The sequence below is a fragment of the Diplotaxodon limnothrissa genome, linkage group LG1 (genome assembly GCF_057381915.1).
Source record: "Diplotaxodon limnothrissa isolate DT_005_m linkage group LG1, D_limnothrissa_male_GT1.1, whole genome shotgun sequence".
Classification (NCBI taxonomy): Eukaryota; Metazoa; Chordata; class Actinopteri; order Cichliformes; family Cichlidae; genus Diplotaxodon; species Diplotaxodon limnothrissa.
Genome location: NC_140596.1, coordinates 21,719,340 through 21,736,920, shown reverse-complemented (window position 1 = coordinate 21,736,920; position 17,581 = coordinate 21,719,340). Strand labels below are relative to the sequence as shown.

The following is a 17,581-nucleotide window of genomic DNA, read 5'->3' as shown; positions in this document are numbered from 1 at the left end:
AACCTTTAGACTGATTGCTTTCTTACATTTGACAGATTGAACTGAAGGTTTGGGTTACAATCATAGGTACAGGCCGATGATAGTGGCTGCTTTGAAAAAAAAAAACTACTTCAGAGCAAAAAGACTGTCAAATCTCAAGGAAACAAGTGTGACTAATTACACAATTTTTAGTTCTTTAGTCTCATCTGATTAATTCTTAAAACTTCTGTCCGCTCACAAAAAAATCTCTCTCTACTTTATGTTGCATCAAAGCAGTTTGAGAGATTATTCAACCAAATATATTTTTTTAAATGTCACGAAGGTTTTAGAAGTAATAAAAGAGTCTTTTCTGAATATTTTTGCAGTTTCGGCTGTGTAATTCTGAGCACTCTTACCACCCTTCCACACACCATTAAATAAGCTATAAAACACCCATAACCTCGGACTGTATGTGACATGGCAGTGACAGGATTTTGATATAAAGTTAACATTGCTTCGTTTTGATCCAGCATTTAACCTGCTTTGCAGTTTGTAATATGTCCCTGTATACGTCTTTTCTCCCCATTCCCCTTCCTTAAGAACCACTTCTTGACAGTCACCCTTCCACTGAGACTGTTTCAGATGAGACAGGTCTCGTGTCTGGATTTCTTCTAAACAACACGGCTTTCATCTGCTGTAGATTTTTTTCCCCTCCACTTTCCCATTTTTTGGAAATCACCTTGCTGTTGCTTTTTTATGCCTTTTAAATTGCGTTATTTTTTGCTTTTATAGCTCAAACTAAATAAAATTAGGGGGAAATGTGTTTTTCTGACAGGCTGCTAGTAACAAAGTGCTTAAATATACAATTTAAATGGTTTTTTTTGCTAAGTTATCTGTTATGTGTAGACACAACACTGATTAACCCTTGAGTTAGGTGCTTTTTTATGCTTAAATGATTCATAGGTCAGTTTTAAGTGGCTTAGCAAACATGTAAAATGAGGAGAAAAGCGGCCAGTGTCCAAAAAAAGAACTATCTCTCAAGACCACCATAAAAGTTACAAGACAGTCAGGCTCCTTGGAAGCAAAATATAAAGAAATGACAGGGGAGTCCAGACTTTTCTGCAGTACTGTATCTTAAATAAGAATGCTAACATGCTTTTTTTCATGAATGCGTTTTATTGATATTAATATTTGTGCATTTATAATTACAATTACAAAAAAGGAAAAAAGACAACATTTCTCTTGAAACAGTGACAGCAACTATGGCAGTTTTCCCTTACGCCTATTAGATCTACTGATGTCAAAAGGAATAGCATTACATATACTATACATTCGCTACTTTTGTACATCCATCGCCATGAGTCACACAAAGCGTATATTAAGCTGCAGGAACCAAGTACAGCATAGTTAAAAACAGGAAATGCGCTACAGCGTTTTTTTTATAAAATTATGCATTTCCTTTCGACAGTAATTCTCTACACACAGCAGCAAGTACATTTTTATACTCATCAGTAATCAAAGATAACAACACCTTAGACTTTCAGTAAGCCTGAGACATCCCGATAAGAGAAGAGTGGAAGATTTTGCTCCAAGAGAAATAATTTGCAATATACATACACAAACTTATCTGTTAGCTAAATGTGAAATTTTACATTTCATGAACTGTTTGCTCCAGATATTAAATTCTCCAATAATAAAAATGCCCCGGTGAGCTCTAACAGTGCTTACGGTGCCCACGATCTCTCACATCCTGTCTTCCTCTAATCTAAACAATTTGCTGCTGCTTTTCAAAAAAGGCTACTGACACACATAATTATAACAATGATCAAACCTATGTTAATTGCCTGCAATCATTCATATAGTAAAATCAAAGTTTATACAGTGACACGTGCATAAATGATTTGGAAACTCGTGAATATGGTAAGTACAGAATTTACCGACAAAGTTTCAGAGTACTGCGTATAATCAGGGCTATGATGACCTGAAAAAGTCCACTTAATAAAGATGCAAAGTGCGATTAATAAGCATCCAACTACAGCATCCTCTGTACAAAAAAAGCATGTGATGAAAGATATATAAGGTATTTTATGTTAGCAGAAAATAGCAAGCAGTGCAGTGTATCAGGAGCATATGCTTAGCCGGCAAAATATGACATGATAAAGGAAGTATTACAGCATCACCTCACTACATGGCTGTAGAAGCAACAAACCGAGATCCACAGAGGTATGACTGCGTAACCTATACAATGTGACCTTCACTTATTTCCATTTTCGCACTCAGCCCCTCCGATGAGTTGCATGGATAATAATGACTCCTGCATTAGTTACTACTCTCAATCCTATTTTCGCATGTTTAGCTGCCATCAGATGGCAGTACTGTCATATCACTGCAAACCACAAGGTTGGCTTGCTTTTAGAAACACTGGTGCATTCCCTCTGGCTGCTAAATGAAAAAAAAACAGCATATTTATAAACAGAAATAACATGTTTTCTGCCATGGTTGCGCACTATTAAGCTCTAATTAGAAATGATGCCTCCTCGACTTGAGAGACTGCCTCCTCTTCCTCTTCCTGTGGCACTGCTCTCTTCTCTCTGGCCAAGGGAACCCGCTCTCAGTGGTCCTGTAAGCCTCGTCGTACTCATCGCTGTCTGAATCCACCTCAGCCATGGGGAAGACTCTGCCTGGGAAAACTTCCTTCAGGTTGGAGGTGAAGAAGGCCTCGAGGCTGCGGCCTGCTTGGGCCACCTCAGAGTCAGGCTGCAATGACGGGGGGGGGGGGCAGTAATTATAGTAAAGTAGTGACCAGTGATGATATCGAGACTGATGTATATACACAGAAACAAGCAGAATTTAGACTTTTAACTTACGTAATTGAACTTTGCACAGTTGCGGAACATGAGATACATGTCGGCCACAAACTCATCAGGTGAGCTGTAACACTGGGTATTCCCCTTGCTCAGCTTGGCCCTGATCACAGACAGGTCCATTGGCCTCTTGATGATCTGGTAGTAATGGCGTGCCTGTGTGAGAAAGCAGTGGCATTTAAGACTCTTATATTATCCCCCCAGCCACTTTGGTTCTCTAAAACCAATTCCAATTTAATTATCTCAGGAGCACTCTGCTCTTCAAAATGCATCACATTAATGTTGCATGAGCTCCATTATGTATCATTGTGACAGACGTGCTTCTACCTGTGCACAGGGTGCATGCTTGCATCGCAGTCTTAAACTAAGTTAGATACTCAAGACCTTTGATAGCATATGGTAACATGGAGGTGACCTGTTTCTCTGTTGAAGTTTTGTTTATGGGTTACAAAACAGCTTAAACACAATGCACAATGAAATGTTGCATAAATAGATAAGTGTAAGCTGATTTAGGCATGAATGACAATTATAGAATGCCTCAAATATCATATAAAATGAGCTTCGTAAATACTTTATGAAGAAGAAAATGTATTCAGCACAATTTTAAGGCTCTAAGGATTCACTCACTTGGGCAAAAACTGAATGTGAGCAGAGCTGTGTTACATATAAAACCCATGAGGGAAACTTTAGACTGGTAGTAAAACTCTTAACTACTATGTGTCTGTAAGTATAATGAAAACATAAATATATTCTGCAAAAATAAATTAACTTTACTGTAAGAAAATGTTGATTAGCTTACGAGTGGACTGACGGGCTCTTGGAATGGCGCACTCAGGATGTTACTGAGGATCAGAAGTGTCAGCCGCTCACATTTCTGCAAAGATTCAGCCAAACATGAATGAAAACTGGCGCGACAGAAAGAGAAGGATCACAGTTAAAGAAAAACTAAAAAAAACATTAGTTATTGCCACATACATTTTTTATAGCCATTTTGATAAGTACGTAAACACTCGTTAGTCATGATATTTATGGAGATTTTTTTAGCATTTAGATGAACCCCCTCGGGTAATATGAGTGACAGCTGTGTTACCCTCTATAACATAGCAAATTGACTGCTATAAATAAGTTTGTTCTTATGAATTGACCTACTTTCTGGTCACATGGAGATAGCAAATTTGCTGATGCATTTTCTCCAGATGCTCTCTCATTGTCACCGTTGTATTCGACACCTTGGTGTAGAACATCTCTGCACAGGGTGCACACCCAGTCACCTCTGAATGAGGGAAGACACATTAGATTAGCAGTACCAGCTTTATGTAAACTGTTTAACAGGAGGTGTGAGGATTGTGCTGAAATTTCACGTGAGCTTACGAGGGGAAGGTCGGCAAAGGGGGGATATGGCAAGAGAGGTGGAAGACTTTTGGACAGCGATCACAGCATAGCAGGTCTCCTCCGATCAGACAAACGGCACAAAAATCCTCACTCTCCAACTCTGTGCTGTCTTGCTCAGTCTGGACTTCCTCTGTGTCTCCGGGAACAACGGGATTTGCAATCAGGAGCGGCCTCTGACCTGGACCGATCTCCTCATCCAGGTCAGAGCGAAGCGGTTGCGGGTCATCGGTGGTCAGCTCGGGTTCAGAGTCTACATCGAGCTCAGATGCCACAGAGCCCTGAGAGTCTGGAGGCTGATCGGAGACCACGTCAGAATCAGTCTCGCCCTGAAAAGTGGGGTCGTATACAGGCTGGATGTCGGACTCCGTTTCAGCATCACCTGATTCTGTATCTGCATCCAACCCTCGGCCGTCTGGTCCCGCATCTGATTCTGGATCTGCCTCATACTCCAGACTTGGCTCTGAGTCGCCACACAGCCCCATCTCTGCAGACTTCTGCTCAGCTCTACACTCCAGTTCAGCCTCAGATGAAGACGGTGCATTCAGGTCAGAATCTGGTGATGCATCTGAGTCAAGCTGTGGGTCTGAATCAGCCTGAGAGATGACTGCTTCCTCTGACACTGACCTGGGATCAGAGTCAGAATCCAGATCCAGTTCATAGAAACTTGGTGCCACATATTCAGAGTCAGCGGAGAGCAGTGTGGATTCTTTACGAGGAACAGGTACCCCTATGTTGCTGTCGCTGCAGTCTGATTGTGCGGTGGACTCATTACAAGTTTGTCGCTTTGGTGCTGCAAGCACGCGGGTGGCCCCACTAGTCTCAGATTCTCCTGTTATTCCCTGTGTTTACCAGAGAAGAGAAAGGAAGGGATTTTTTTCATATTACAGTTTAATCTCTTAAAACCCTCATGCATAAATACTACAGAGGACAGCAGCTAGCCAGGGTCATCCTAAATTACCCCTAAAGCTTACTAGCCAACACACTTTAGCCATAACCAAGTAAACAAATGAAATAAATGGTGTGGTGACAGCTAATTATATGCCTGCTATGGTGCTTCTAACTCTTTAAACCCTAACCTAATTTACCCTTTAAACCAGGGGTGGGCAACTCCAGGCCTCAAGGGCCAGTGTCCTACAGGTTTTATGTGTATCCTTGATCTAACACAGCTGATTTAAATGGCTAAATTACCTCCTGAACATGTCGTGAAGTTCTCCAGAGGCCTGGTAATGAACTAATCATTTGATTCAAGTGTGTTGACCCAGGGTGAGATCTACAACCTGCAGGACACCGGTCCACGAGGCTTGGAGTTGCCCACCCTTGCTAAAAATGCTAACCGTGACGGGTTAGGGTTTAAAGGGTTAAAACATCTCCCTTCTTGTTTTGAATGAAACAAATGCACCACACCTGAGGGAGGGTTTCGCTCTTATCCGTCCCACTGGCAGGTAGAGGGTCACTCTGTCTTCGTCCGTGTGGTGGGAGCTGAGACACGAGTATTTTGAGACGCTCGAGGCAAATGACTGGAACCCTGGGCCTTGCAGAGTCGTTCTGAACATCACTATTAATTTAGAGGGATGTAAAAATAGGTTAACAAGCTGTTTTCATGATTTGTGCATGGACTGATCTTTCATTTTTTTAAGACAATACATACCTGCTGTTGCTGTTACTTGAGAAGCTGCATTTCTTGTTGGCATCAAAACCAATCTCTTCATTTACGTAAGTGATGGGGTGATCTAAAAAGTATGAAGAATTCAAGCAGTTGAAAATGTGAGGTGTTTTTTTTTTATTGACTATGTCAGAAAAAAAAATCTCTGAGTGTTTTCAACCACCTGGCTCTGTCTTATAGGACATTAAAGGAGGTTCAGTTGAAGTTTCCTTGGCCACACAGAGCACCCCATCTGATGCTCTCCTCTGTCTGGGATCCAGCACGTAATACTGAAATCAGAATAAGCATTAAGTAAAACTCTTTTAATAATGTACACTTTTATTGATCCCCATGGGGAAATTCTTCTCTGCATTTAACCCATTCACTCAGTGAAACAGTGGGCAGCCACCAGGGAGCAGCGTGTGGGGATAGTACCTTGCTCAGGGGTACCTCAGGGTAGCCGTTCAGGGGATTCAAACCCCTGACCTTCCGATCATGGGGCAACCACTTTACCTACTGAGCTATCCCTGCCCCATCAAGAAATAAAAAACTCCAGCACCATCTTAGTCATTAACTCCAGCAGCAAAATATGCTGTTAAACCAAATAATGGCTCCTGCAGGTTTCTACAAGCACGCGATTTTTCAAATGACAGAAACTGTCAAAAATGATTGGAAAAATGGGCTCCTCATTCCCTCGCTTATCTCCTGAGAAAACTGTTCAACTAAACGCCTCACAGATTTTATTATTTTTTCCTTTTTTACAAGAGTACTGCACAGATTTAGTATCGCACTCTCTGTCAGACGTTGGGAATTTAACTATTAAAACTGATTTAGCAGAACCATCGTTTTGTATTCTTTCTCCCTTGCTCATTTTCATTCTCCCGCCTTATCAAATTGAGCACCTCCAATATATGCATAGCACCAAATCAGAGGTGTGGGTGCACCGTGCCAAGAGCAGCTGATTTCGCCTAAGCTGCTAGGCTCAAGCAGAGATGAGAAGTGGGCTTTACACGTGCACAGGTGTGCTAAGCTCACTTCTTTCTAACTCTGCATTCCTTTTATCCTGCTCTTTCTGCACCTCCAGAAGGCTTTGCTCTTTCTTCACATGGCAGATGAATTCTTAAAAGCGCTTGAAAAACAGCAACCTAGTGACAACTGAGCATCTTAGTCCATCGATGCAAAGTGGATCTTGGTATTGTTTTCGCCTCTAGTTAGTTTTGGAGTTACAGTTTTTATTGTGGAACTGTGTATCACCAGAGATGACAGTGCTGAACACACATGTGGCGAGTGCACCTCCTAACTGTGATCAGTCCTATTCTCCCTGACAGCTCAGCCTCCCCACGTGCAATCATATTCTGATGCGGGGTTACCTTATTTGCAGCTCCCGCTTCTAGGCTACGAGCCCATCCTGTGGGCCTTTCGGCGTAAGGGCTGGCGGACGGGGCTGCCAGTTCTGTCGGGATGCTCTGGGAGCGCCTCTTCCTCCTCGAGCACACCGAGCCAGTGCTCAGCCTGCTGCTATTCTGCACATCAGACACACACTCGTGGGCTGTCACTGTCACCTCCAGGGATGTGGATCTCTGTCAAAAAACATAAATATATCCACACACACAACTGAGCTGGGGTTTCAAGCAGCCTTGCATGCACAGGTGCACCTGTTCATGCCATTAAAAACTGAAAGGAGACAAAAAAAAAAGTGGATGGACACACACGGGCACACACCAAATGAACAAAAACATCACTCAGAGCCTATTCAGGGAACACCTCAATCCTTACAAACATGTTGAATATATTAGTGTTATTGTTGGAGCAATGAAAGCTTTGGATATCACACCAATTATCATATGTAAATTCAACCCGAGAGCTACAGTGTGGCCCTTTGATTAAGCCACCACTCTCACAGTTTCTCTCATATATTACAGTTTACTGATCCAAGTCTTCCAAAAGGTTTTTTTAAACACTTTGGCTTGTGTCTCTTTTTCCGGTACACCATCACACATTTTCAGGCCAGGCTGACACCAAGCACATGCTCCTTAGTATCATGCGATTAAAACACTCACCTGATCTATGCCCCCTGGGAAACGTATGCAGGATTCAGGCTGTAGAGGAAAATAGACTATAATCCTTCTCTCTGGAATCACGGAGGGGTATGGGAATTTATCTCAGTGCAAACCAGAACTAAAAAACTGGCAGCTCACACTATTCCCTCAGCGACTCATTAATGACAGGTTAAGTACACAAATGACTGTGCCCAAGTGGCTTTATATCACTTTCAGATGCTGTGACTTGAAAATGTAAAAATAACATATCTTTGTGGTAGTAATCACCCATCTTGAGAATTTTTAAAGAAGGGCGATTATGCGGCTGCTAAAACCCCTGGCATCACGAGTGATTATGATGAACAGCGAGCTCCTGGATTTAAGCATGCATTGAAGTGCTCGGCTATAATTGTCAGAGCAGCTCTTTTGTTTTCCCATCATCCCTTCTTTTTGAAAGCAAGAGCAGCTTTCTGTTGCGCCATCTGTTTTTGAGGCTAGCTGTCAGCTGTGGGAAGTGATCATTCTGGCATTAATATAAAGTGTTGCTTTTGGTTTCAATTGTTAATGGATATTAATTAAAACTGAATGCCGCCTCAAACGCTCCAACACTCGTCTACATGTCAATATTTTAAAAATATACAATAGCCCTTTCAAAACGCGTAAATCGCGGCTCTCCGAGCTTTTCATTCGACTTAAACGTCCCGTCATTAAGCAATTTCTAATGCAGGCTTTGGTGCCTTTGTGTAAGCAAGTGTTTGAACGTCTTTGTTTTCACAGGAAATAGGCTTGACCAAACAGTAGCGGGTTCTGAGAGGCACATATAAACAGCTTTGTGTGGTTTACCATAGCAGGGTTAAAAACTTCGCTTGAGCCTCTAGAAACTTTGCAGAACCACGTGTGAAGTGAAAAACCGAAGGCTGAGGTGCACAAAAATCCCACCGCATGGCTCGCTTTCATCTGAGGGCCAACTGTCAAACAATGTTCGCAACTCTGCTGCTTTTAAGAAGCTTTATGAAGCTGGATTTAAGCAGAATTTTCTTGTTACAACGAGGAGCGTACAAGAAGCACACTGTACATAAAACGCTATTTTTAGCTGATCGGCTATTCTCAAGGTGTCGCCATGTTTGATTTGGCAGATTTCTATGTTGGTCGCCCTTCCTGACACGACAGCAAAGAGATTTCTGTTTCATTTGTATAATCTTTTGCTTTAACACACATTTTTTGTTTGTTGTCTTTTTCATCTTGTTTTTTTAATATATTGTAGCTTCAGCTCTTTTTTTTAATGCATGTGCATATGGGTATATATTATATTGCAATATCCTCTGTTGGTGAGGTTCCATTTTTAGCTTAATTTCTCACCCTGGCATCTCTGTGGTCTTTGACGGTCAGTGCAGAGTTGGTCCTCTTTTGCTCTTTTCTCACACCTGATAAACACAGCAGCAGCTGCTGCTGTTGGACAGGACTCTGCACCCTCCTGCCCTGTTGTAGCTCTTGATCCAACATCTCCCTCCTTTCAGCAACCGCTATTTGTCCACAGGTCTCCTCCACACGATGCGTTTCCACCCGGTTCTCTTCACTCATTGGATCCCTTTCCAGAGCCGTGTAGCTGAGCTCCTGTTGCAGAGATCTGCTGGTCGATAGCTTCCCCCGACGCCGGTTTGGTCTCCCACGCTCTGCACTTAGCCGAGCCTGGGTATTTGGAAGAACTTCTTTGCGGTGTTGATGATGAGAAAGATAGGACTTAGACTGAGAATGTGGTTGTGAGTCAGCAGCTTGTGGCTGAGATGCAGATGCTCGGCTGCGGCTGAGCTGATTGTGCCTTCTGTTTGGGACAGGTGATGCAGGTGGAGGACGCTGCAAGGAACTCTCCTGGTCCCAGAACCTCTGGATCTGCTGGTTCTGGTGCTGGGAAGCAGAAATATGAGCCGGCTGAGCACAGCTGGAGTTATAAAGTGTGGTGTCCAGCTGGCTTTTGTCCAGACTGGGAAGATCTGGCTGCGAATGAATGCCATGAAGGCAGCACATCTGAGGCTCACAGCAGGCTTGGTACCCACAGCCCGGCTCTCGTCCTCTGTGAAACACTGGTGGCAGAGTCAAGCAGGTAATGGGCTGGGGTCTCATAATACTGGAGCAGGCCAACCCTGGGGGATAAGCGCAGTTTCCCCCCTCAACAGTCAGCTGACCTGCAGAGTAACAGAGTCACAGTGAGAGCCCGGTTTCAGAGATAGTATTTCACATGTCATGCATCAAAATAATGCTGATTAATTATCAAACAGATATACATAGTTACGGTTCCTTTTGTGCCTACTTAACTTTTTTTTTTTTGAGTGAGGAGGTTTCTCCTAGAAAAACATGTTCTTAAAAAAAGTCTTCTTGCATTAACGGATTGATTTTTACCTAAACAGGAAATTTGTTTCGTCCAGTAACTAGCATCCCAGTTGAATTTTATCTTCACAGGACTCCAAGAATCTGAGTGGTGTGACGCCTCAAGCAGCTGCTGCATCTGGAGTGAAATCTGCAGGAAAGGAAATATGAAAAAGATGGAAGATCAACTTTATTCATTTAGGGTCAAATCACAACAACAGTCACCTCAAGGCACTTTAGATTGTAAAGACCATTAAATGATAGCGAGGAAACCCCAACAATCAGACAACCCGCTGTGAGCAAGAACTCGGTGACAATGGGAAGAAAAAACTCCCTTTTAACAGGAAGAAAACTCCAGCATATATTTGTAGATGATTATGCATTTCCTTTGTTCCTTTCACTAAAAATATGTCATTCAGTTTTTTATAATAAACTAAATCAACACAAGGGATAAAACATGCTTGTTAAAGTGGACTTCATATAAAGGTTTTTATGATAGGGCAAGAGGTGGACTACACTCAAGACAGATTTCCAGTTGATTCACATCCATGAGCTGATTTAGAGGCACCAGTTAACCCAAAGAGCATGATTTGGACTGGGACAAATGCGAAAAAGTGATGCGGTGGGCAGCTTGAGGTCCACGCACAAGGCCCCAAGCTGCCCACTACACCACTACGTGACAAAAGAGTCAGTGGACAGATGTGTCTCCATACAAATCATGAGACCAGAAAGACAAATGGATGCAAAGTAAGTTTAAAAGAACACTTAAGTGGTTTAGTTTGGACTTCCACAAAGAGGCGAATCTCCCAAAACAGTGGATCCTGCACTGCTTATCATGCAGCTTTTCTATTTTTAAACCCCACCTAACAGGTAAATGTCAAACTCCAGGCTGCCAGTACAGAGCACACGGAGCCTTCTTTCTTTCTCATGCTGAACTAAAGCCAGCAACACAACTTCAGCAATTTTCTCAGGCTGCTCCTTCAAAAAAAAAGTAATCTCTAGCAAACTGACCTTCAAGTACAACTGGAGTTCCCCTTTAAATGTAAATGTGTGGCTTCTTTTTCAAAGACGATAAAAAGAGACTTCACACTTGTTGTTCTACTTTACAAGAAATTAATTATCACTTCTCTCACAGGACCGGACTTTGTGTGTGTGCGTGTGCATGTGCGGGACGACGTCTGTTAACTGTCTCATATGCATACCAGAGCTCTGCTGAAGAGCACCGGGCTTGTGCAGTGATGGGTCATAGCCCAGGTGATGAACTTCTGAATATGGTCCAGCTGGCCACATATCTCTATTGCCCCTTGCAGCTGGTCCTCCAGACGCTGCTGGAAGCCCTCTGCAATCTTCTGCAGAAAATTAAAAAAAACAAATGTAAACATGAAGTTTTGTGTCCTTACTTGCAGAAGGCAAGCCTTGTGATTGGACTGCAGGTTAATCAACAGACAGCTTTTGACAGATGTAGGTGCTGGGATGTCGGTTTAAGCAGCTGCGACAGCTTATCACGAGCTAGCGACGGCATCGTGGCAGTTACAGATTCTTTGCGTGTAGATTCGTGGCCGGCAAGATGATTAGATGGAAAGAGAAAGTAATTACCTCCAGTTGCTCTATTAATAGGTTGGCTCGTTTGTTAAGCTCGTTCATCATAATCATCTTTGCCATTTTAATCTGGTTCTCTGCCTTCCTGTGTGCAATCTTCACTCCGTGAAGCCTGGAAAGACAGAAAGGGGGCAAATGTCTCAGTCCCTCCCTAACCCACCATTTGTGGGCAAAGTTGCTCAGAAATTGGATTTTAATGACAGTGTGGATGAAAACCAACCTCTCCTCTATTTGTTTAGCGCTGTTCTCCACTGCAGACCTCTTCTCCTCCACCTGAACCATCAGACTCTCAAACAGCCACTGCTGATCCTGTAGGGCCTTTCCGATCTGCACCACCCTAAACACATGAGAGATCACAGCATCCACCAGAAAGTTCACTAATTTATTCTTTGAGCATGACGAACACCAGAATTGAATTTGTTTCCCCCGAGGACAAGACATTATGCAGGTGACCTTCGCAGCACCTCCTGCTTTCTAACATCACAGAAAACAAAAAGGTATGAATACTTAATGAATGTTAGGCTGGCCAAGGGTAGTGTATGCAGATATAGATGATAAAACTGACAAGGCAGTTAAAGAGTGTTACTGCTCACAGGAAGTTTTTTTTAACCTGTGGTTAGCCCTTCTCGGCAGTGTCCTTGTGCTGTGCATCTGAGGACTGACCTGTGGTTTTTGTGGGAGGACAGGTGACAGCTGCTACAGCACAGAAGGTCACATGACTCGCAAAAAAGCTCCAAGGGCTCCTGTCTGTGAGAGTGGCACATGAGGAGGGACCAAGGATACGACCCCGGGCCTGAACGACATACAGAGAGAGGAGGGGGAGGGGGGCAGAGCAGCAGTCAACAGGCAGTTCACAGTCAGGCCCACAGCACGCAGCATTAAAGTAAACACATTAGAAGAAAAGAAAGACTTGCAGTGTCATCAGCCTGTTTGCTCAAAGTTTGCTCAAATGGCATGCAGGATCACATGACAGCCTCTAACTGTCTTCTTGATAAGTTATGAACACTTTTTATTATTCCAAAGTGTCTTTTAATGTCATCAGTATAGGACAGATATGCTGATGTGAAATACTTAAAGAGCTGTAAATCCTTAGAAGTCGCCTCTAAAGTGCCATGCTGACCAGACCAAGCCTCAGTTCTTTAAGTTGTTTATTCTCCTGCTAGCTAATGGTCTGAATATAAATTCTACTTGTACCTTATACCTGGATTCTTTTTCTTTTTTTTTAAATGTTGAAAATAAAAGTCAGTCAGTGCTCTTACTGTTGCGTTAAACATACATGAAAAGAAACTGAAGAAAACTGAAGAAAACTGTTACCAGTTTTGTTGACAAGCATTATTAAAGCTGACCTAGTGCTATACTTTAACACCAAAATAATGTTGTGGCACCCGAAGGAAGCTGAGGTTGCAATTGTATGTGTTAAAGTGTTTAGTGACAAAGATGTCAGTGTTTCAGCTGCTGTCCAACTGGCTTTTGAAGTACCATTAGCAACATCTCACTTTTAATACACACGCTCTAAAGTGCTTCTCACCTGTACCTCTCTCGCTATATAAGAAGCTTTTGGCGCACAGAAAATCCATCTAACATTAGCTGGATAATGCTAATAAACGTACCCTACTGCTCTCTGGTGGCCGGCTCACCTCAGCCAACCCCCCTCCTGCCTGCAGATCATCAGAGATCTCTGTGGTAGAGAGCTGAGCATCACCTTGTGTGCATCAGCCTGATCTGACTGACCACATCCTGTCTATCAGCGCTGTCACACGGTTTTTCTCACAAGTACACAAACCAAATGCTAACCCTCCCACATCACAATAATGCTGTCTGGGACGTGCTCATTATGATTTGACAACTTGTGCAAAAGCAGCTGGCAACAAAGCTGCCAAACATACGCGATGGGCTTAAAATAGCAAAACACTAATATTAGCAAAAATGAAATCATCCGAGCACTGAGACACGTGTTAAAGACAGGTGCATAGAAATACATGCAGCTATCATGCATTAATCATTGCAAAAAGACACCAGTCCTGCTAACTATATAATAATGTGTTATACAAGTCTGTAAAGCCAACAAATCAAACTAATGTCTTGCCTTGTCCAGTAGGAGGCAGGGAGCTGGAGCCCCTCTGGTGCAGTTCTGGGAACTGGGTGGCACTGGGCCTCTGTTGCTGGTGTGATTCCATGTACTGGGAAGTGTTGGGGGTTCTCAGATGCTGGTGCACATCTGTGCACTGGTAACACAACCACTTGTTGCAGAGCGTACACAGACTCTGTGCAAGAGTCGGCTCTGTGCACTCTGAGCAGCTCTGAAAGAGAAACTTTGCCTTAAGTCATACAACGAATACACAAACACATGACAATGTGTTAAAAAGATGGGGTGGCACATGACATGTCAGAAAAAATTGTGCTGCTGCTTCATTTAAGGTGGAATCACACTTTAAGGAGCTGTTATGCGTTTGCATGCTTGCAAATGCCTCCGAGAGTCTTTGTAGAGCGACTCGTGTGGATAAATATAAGTACCCAACCAAGAGATTATCTAACACAATAAAATATCTAACACTGAAATCTAAAAAAGCTGGTTTTCATCAATAAAATGTTCAAATGCTCTCTCTTGTTTGTCGTCTTTAGTTTCAAAATAAAAGCACAGAACCTATAAGAACAAAGCACTTTCACTTTTATTAATGTATCCTTGCCAGGACATTTGTCATCTATAGTTGATCCTGCCTAATTTTGGAGCCGTGAACAGCACCTCTGGGATAAAATCCGCTTTTGAAACTCTAGTCCAGAGACAACAGTAGGAGTATTCCAAACATCTAACAAGACTTTTGGGTTGAGAAGAGGGCAACACAAACATAAGAAACATGCCAGCTTTATACAGAAAGTGCACGGTGCACAAAATGCCACATGAAAGAAATATAATTTCCTGTTGTGTCAAAAAAGAAATTAAAGATAGGAAACAAGATTCAAAAATGCGACAACTTACCTTCTCCATTTCCGTGCTTTGCGAGAGGATGTGTTGCCTTCTCAGCGGGAGGGAGTGAAGAGGAGAGGGAGAAAGAGAACTGCCTGACGCCTCAGCAGCAGAAACACTGAGGCTTCTACCTGAGGCAGGAAGCAGTGTACACCGAGAGGTGGCCCCAAAGGAGGCGGCTTACATGACAGGCTCACTGTGCTCTCTCCTCCCCCAGATCATCCAAGTGTAGGACCCCTCACTGCAGACGAGGAGAGAAGTGTCATTTTCATATTCATTCACTGCTCGCTGGTGCAGCCAACAAAAAAAAAGGGAGGGAAAATCTAATCCTTTTTCTTAAATAAGCCTGTGCATAATAATTGGGAATTAGGGAGATAACATAATTATTTTTTGTAGGGCAAAATATCCCCGGAAGCCTTTCCAAATTAAAGGAAGGAAGACCAAGTGACCTACAATGAGCAGGGAAGGAGAAATTGTAATGCAAGCACCTTTAGGTTCTTTGCAGCAGGCAGGATTAGGTGATGCAAGGCTGAGGTTTTGTCAGGCTAAGTTGAGCTGGGCTAGGATGGGCCAGCTGTGGCCTTCTTCCCTTCGTCAGCACGAGGAGGGGACAAGTCCCAGAGGGGCTACACTCTAACGTAGCTCACGGAAACGGGGTCAGGCTCTGATGGGACTAGGATGCACTCCTGCTATTCCTTCTAAAACTACAAAATCAATCAGGACGTTAAAATGAACAGAGCACTGTAAAATGAAAGTAAAGAAGTACAGATGTGAACACAGAAAATATAAATATAAATATAACACTTGCATGTCTTTCAAAGATACAGTTGCAAGATAGTGTAAAAGCAGAGAAACGAAACCAAAGAAGAGGTTACTGCTTAAACCAACCAAAACTTAAAATAGTTCCACATCAAATACCCAGAAGCTTTGAATTAAACCAATGTGGCATCTGGACCTATGAGAAAATCTGCCTAACAACAACCCTTTACAGTCTGACCTAAAAATCTGACAACTTTCTCATCCTTGGATACTTCAGCGGGGGAGCTCAGAGCAATCCCATTCCCCATTGTGAACTCAAAGACCCAATTTGAAACACAATTAGCCAGTCGTGGTGCACCCTGTGTCTCGTTCACTCAGCTCTGTAGCATTTTCAAACTGCGCACTCGCTTTCTCTGCAACCTGCACAGCGTTTATCGCTCACGTTGAAACCTCCCGCCAGCTTCCCTGCTCTGCTAAGCTGGCACTAGATACGCATACCATCTCCGGAGACGTCACAATTATAGAAACCTGCGCTATGATCTCTCCCTTGAAAGCACCTCCCGAGTAACATCTATTAACACTGAGGTGATGAGGTCACAGAGAAAGCGGGATTATCTTCAACCACTCTGAAATTATCATGCTGTTTTACTATTCCTCCCTTCAATCAACTCACTGTTACCAAATCCATGAACAGGAAAGAAACGTCTTCACTTTTCACTCATCAGATGTTAATCAAGCACAAAGTCTTCCTTCACAAAAGGCATCACATGTGACAAAAACATCCCGACCTTCTAACTCAATTTAATTTAAAGATAGAAACAAGTCTTAAACACATATTTTCCACATCATGTTTATCTTTTGAATGTGGGCTAGTTGAACCGGTATAGCTGATAGGCTATAAAATAACATGACATTTATTTTCAGTGTTATTTATTTTAAAGGGGTGTTTATAATTTTTTTGTCACCAGGGGGCAGAATAAGCAGGCAGACGAACAACTCTCACATATTATTGCTCTTTAGCTGCAATGGCTACCTTCTTAATAAACTACTTTCCACATGTGCCAACAACACAATTTAATATTCAAATGTAATATTACTGACATCGGTTCAGCCTCAGCATGTAAGCCATAAATCCAAAAACACTGAACTAGCAAAAGACTCATAAAGCTGCACAGTAAAAATTCCCAGTTCGTCATTACACTGGCAATACTGTTGATATTACAGGTAGTCTGTAATTAAGTGTTCTGTGCAAAACTCCTGAACCACCCCTCAAGGGGTGAACCTGTGTTGTGTTTACATAACAGGCAACTTAGCAAAGAACCAACAAGGTGATTCTCAAACAGCTATTAGCCAAAAAACTGGCAAAAACCATAAAATCTACAGCAGATGAACAGTATCTGAAAGTCATGTCCTTAAGAAACAGGAAAATATCCAGCAAAGCAAAGCCTCATCAGAAATGAGCTCAGTAGAAGCATGTCATTTTTAAGAAAGGAAAACAGGGAGAAATGAATGAGGTATACCAAATTATACAAAACTGTGCTGAAAATCAGTGGCAACAGGTCTTATGGAGTGATGAAATTTGAAATTTATAGTCCAAATATTGTCAATAGGCATAGTGGAGATCAAGAGAGACTTACTACAGTGAGTGTCTAGAGCCATCTGTAAAACACAGTGAAGGCTCTGTCAGATTTGATGGGATTATGAATGCAGAAAAGTACCATCAGATTTTAAACCACCATGCAGTACCATCTGATTGGCAACAGCTTCGTAGCTCAGGATGACAATGCAAACCCTTTGAGCATACCTGGATAGAAAAACATACGACTGAACACTGTCAGTCATGGACTGGCCTCCCCAGAGCCCGGGCCTCAACAACAGCAGTGTGAGATCATCTTGACAGAGAATGAAACAAAAGGCAGCCAACATCCAAAGAGAAGCTTTGAATCTTCAATCCTTATGAAACCTGTAAAACTATTCCTGAACACTAAAGGAATTGTAA

The 17,581-nt window shown here is 42.5% G+C and overlaps 1 protein-coding gene across 1 annotated transcript; it reads right to left on the bottom strand.

Moving 5' to 3' along the window:
* Positions 1-2,026: 2,026 nt before the first annotated feature.
* trim66 (tripartite motif containing 66) lies at positions 2,027-14,919 on the bottom strand. Its single transcript, XM_085354943.1, has 17 exons — positions 14,836-14,919; positions 13,945-14,158; positions 12,522-12,651; positions 12,079-12,195; positions 11,856-11,970; positions 11,462-11,608; positions 10,293-10,410; positions 9,255-10,078; positions 7,227-7,436; positions 6,041-6,146; positions 5,863-5,944; positions 5,619-5,769; positions 4,194-5,053; positions 3,972-4,095; positions 3,622-3,696; positions 2,826-2,978; positions 2,027-2,715 (listed from the first exon to the last, which is right to left on the bottom strand). Exons 1-17 carry the CDS (start codon positions 14,842-14,844, stop codon positions 2,479-2,481), a joined length of 3,672 nt encoding a protein of 1,223 aa, XP_085211069.1. The 5' UTR covers positions 14,845-14,919; the 3' UTR covers positions 2,027-2,478.
* Positions 14,920-17,581: the final 2,662 nt, after the last annotated feature.

Excerpts from the sequence above, each read along its gene's own strand:
- trim66 (XM_085354943.1), bottom strand. Across the intron at positions 6,147-7,226 it reads AAGCGGGAGCTGCAAATAAG|TATTACGTGCTGGATCCCAG; the intron begins GTAACCCCGCAT and ends TTCTGATTTCAG. Across the intron at positions 2,716-2,825 it reads ACTGTGCAAAGTTCAATTAC|CCTGACTCTGAGGTGGCCCA; the intron begins GTAAGTTAAAAG and ends CCGTCATTGCAG.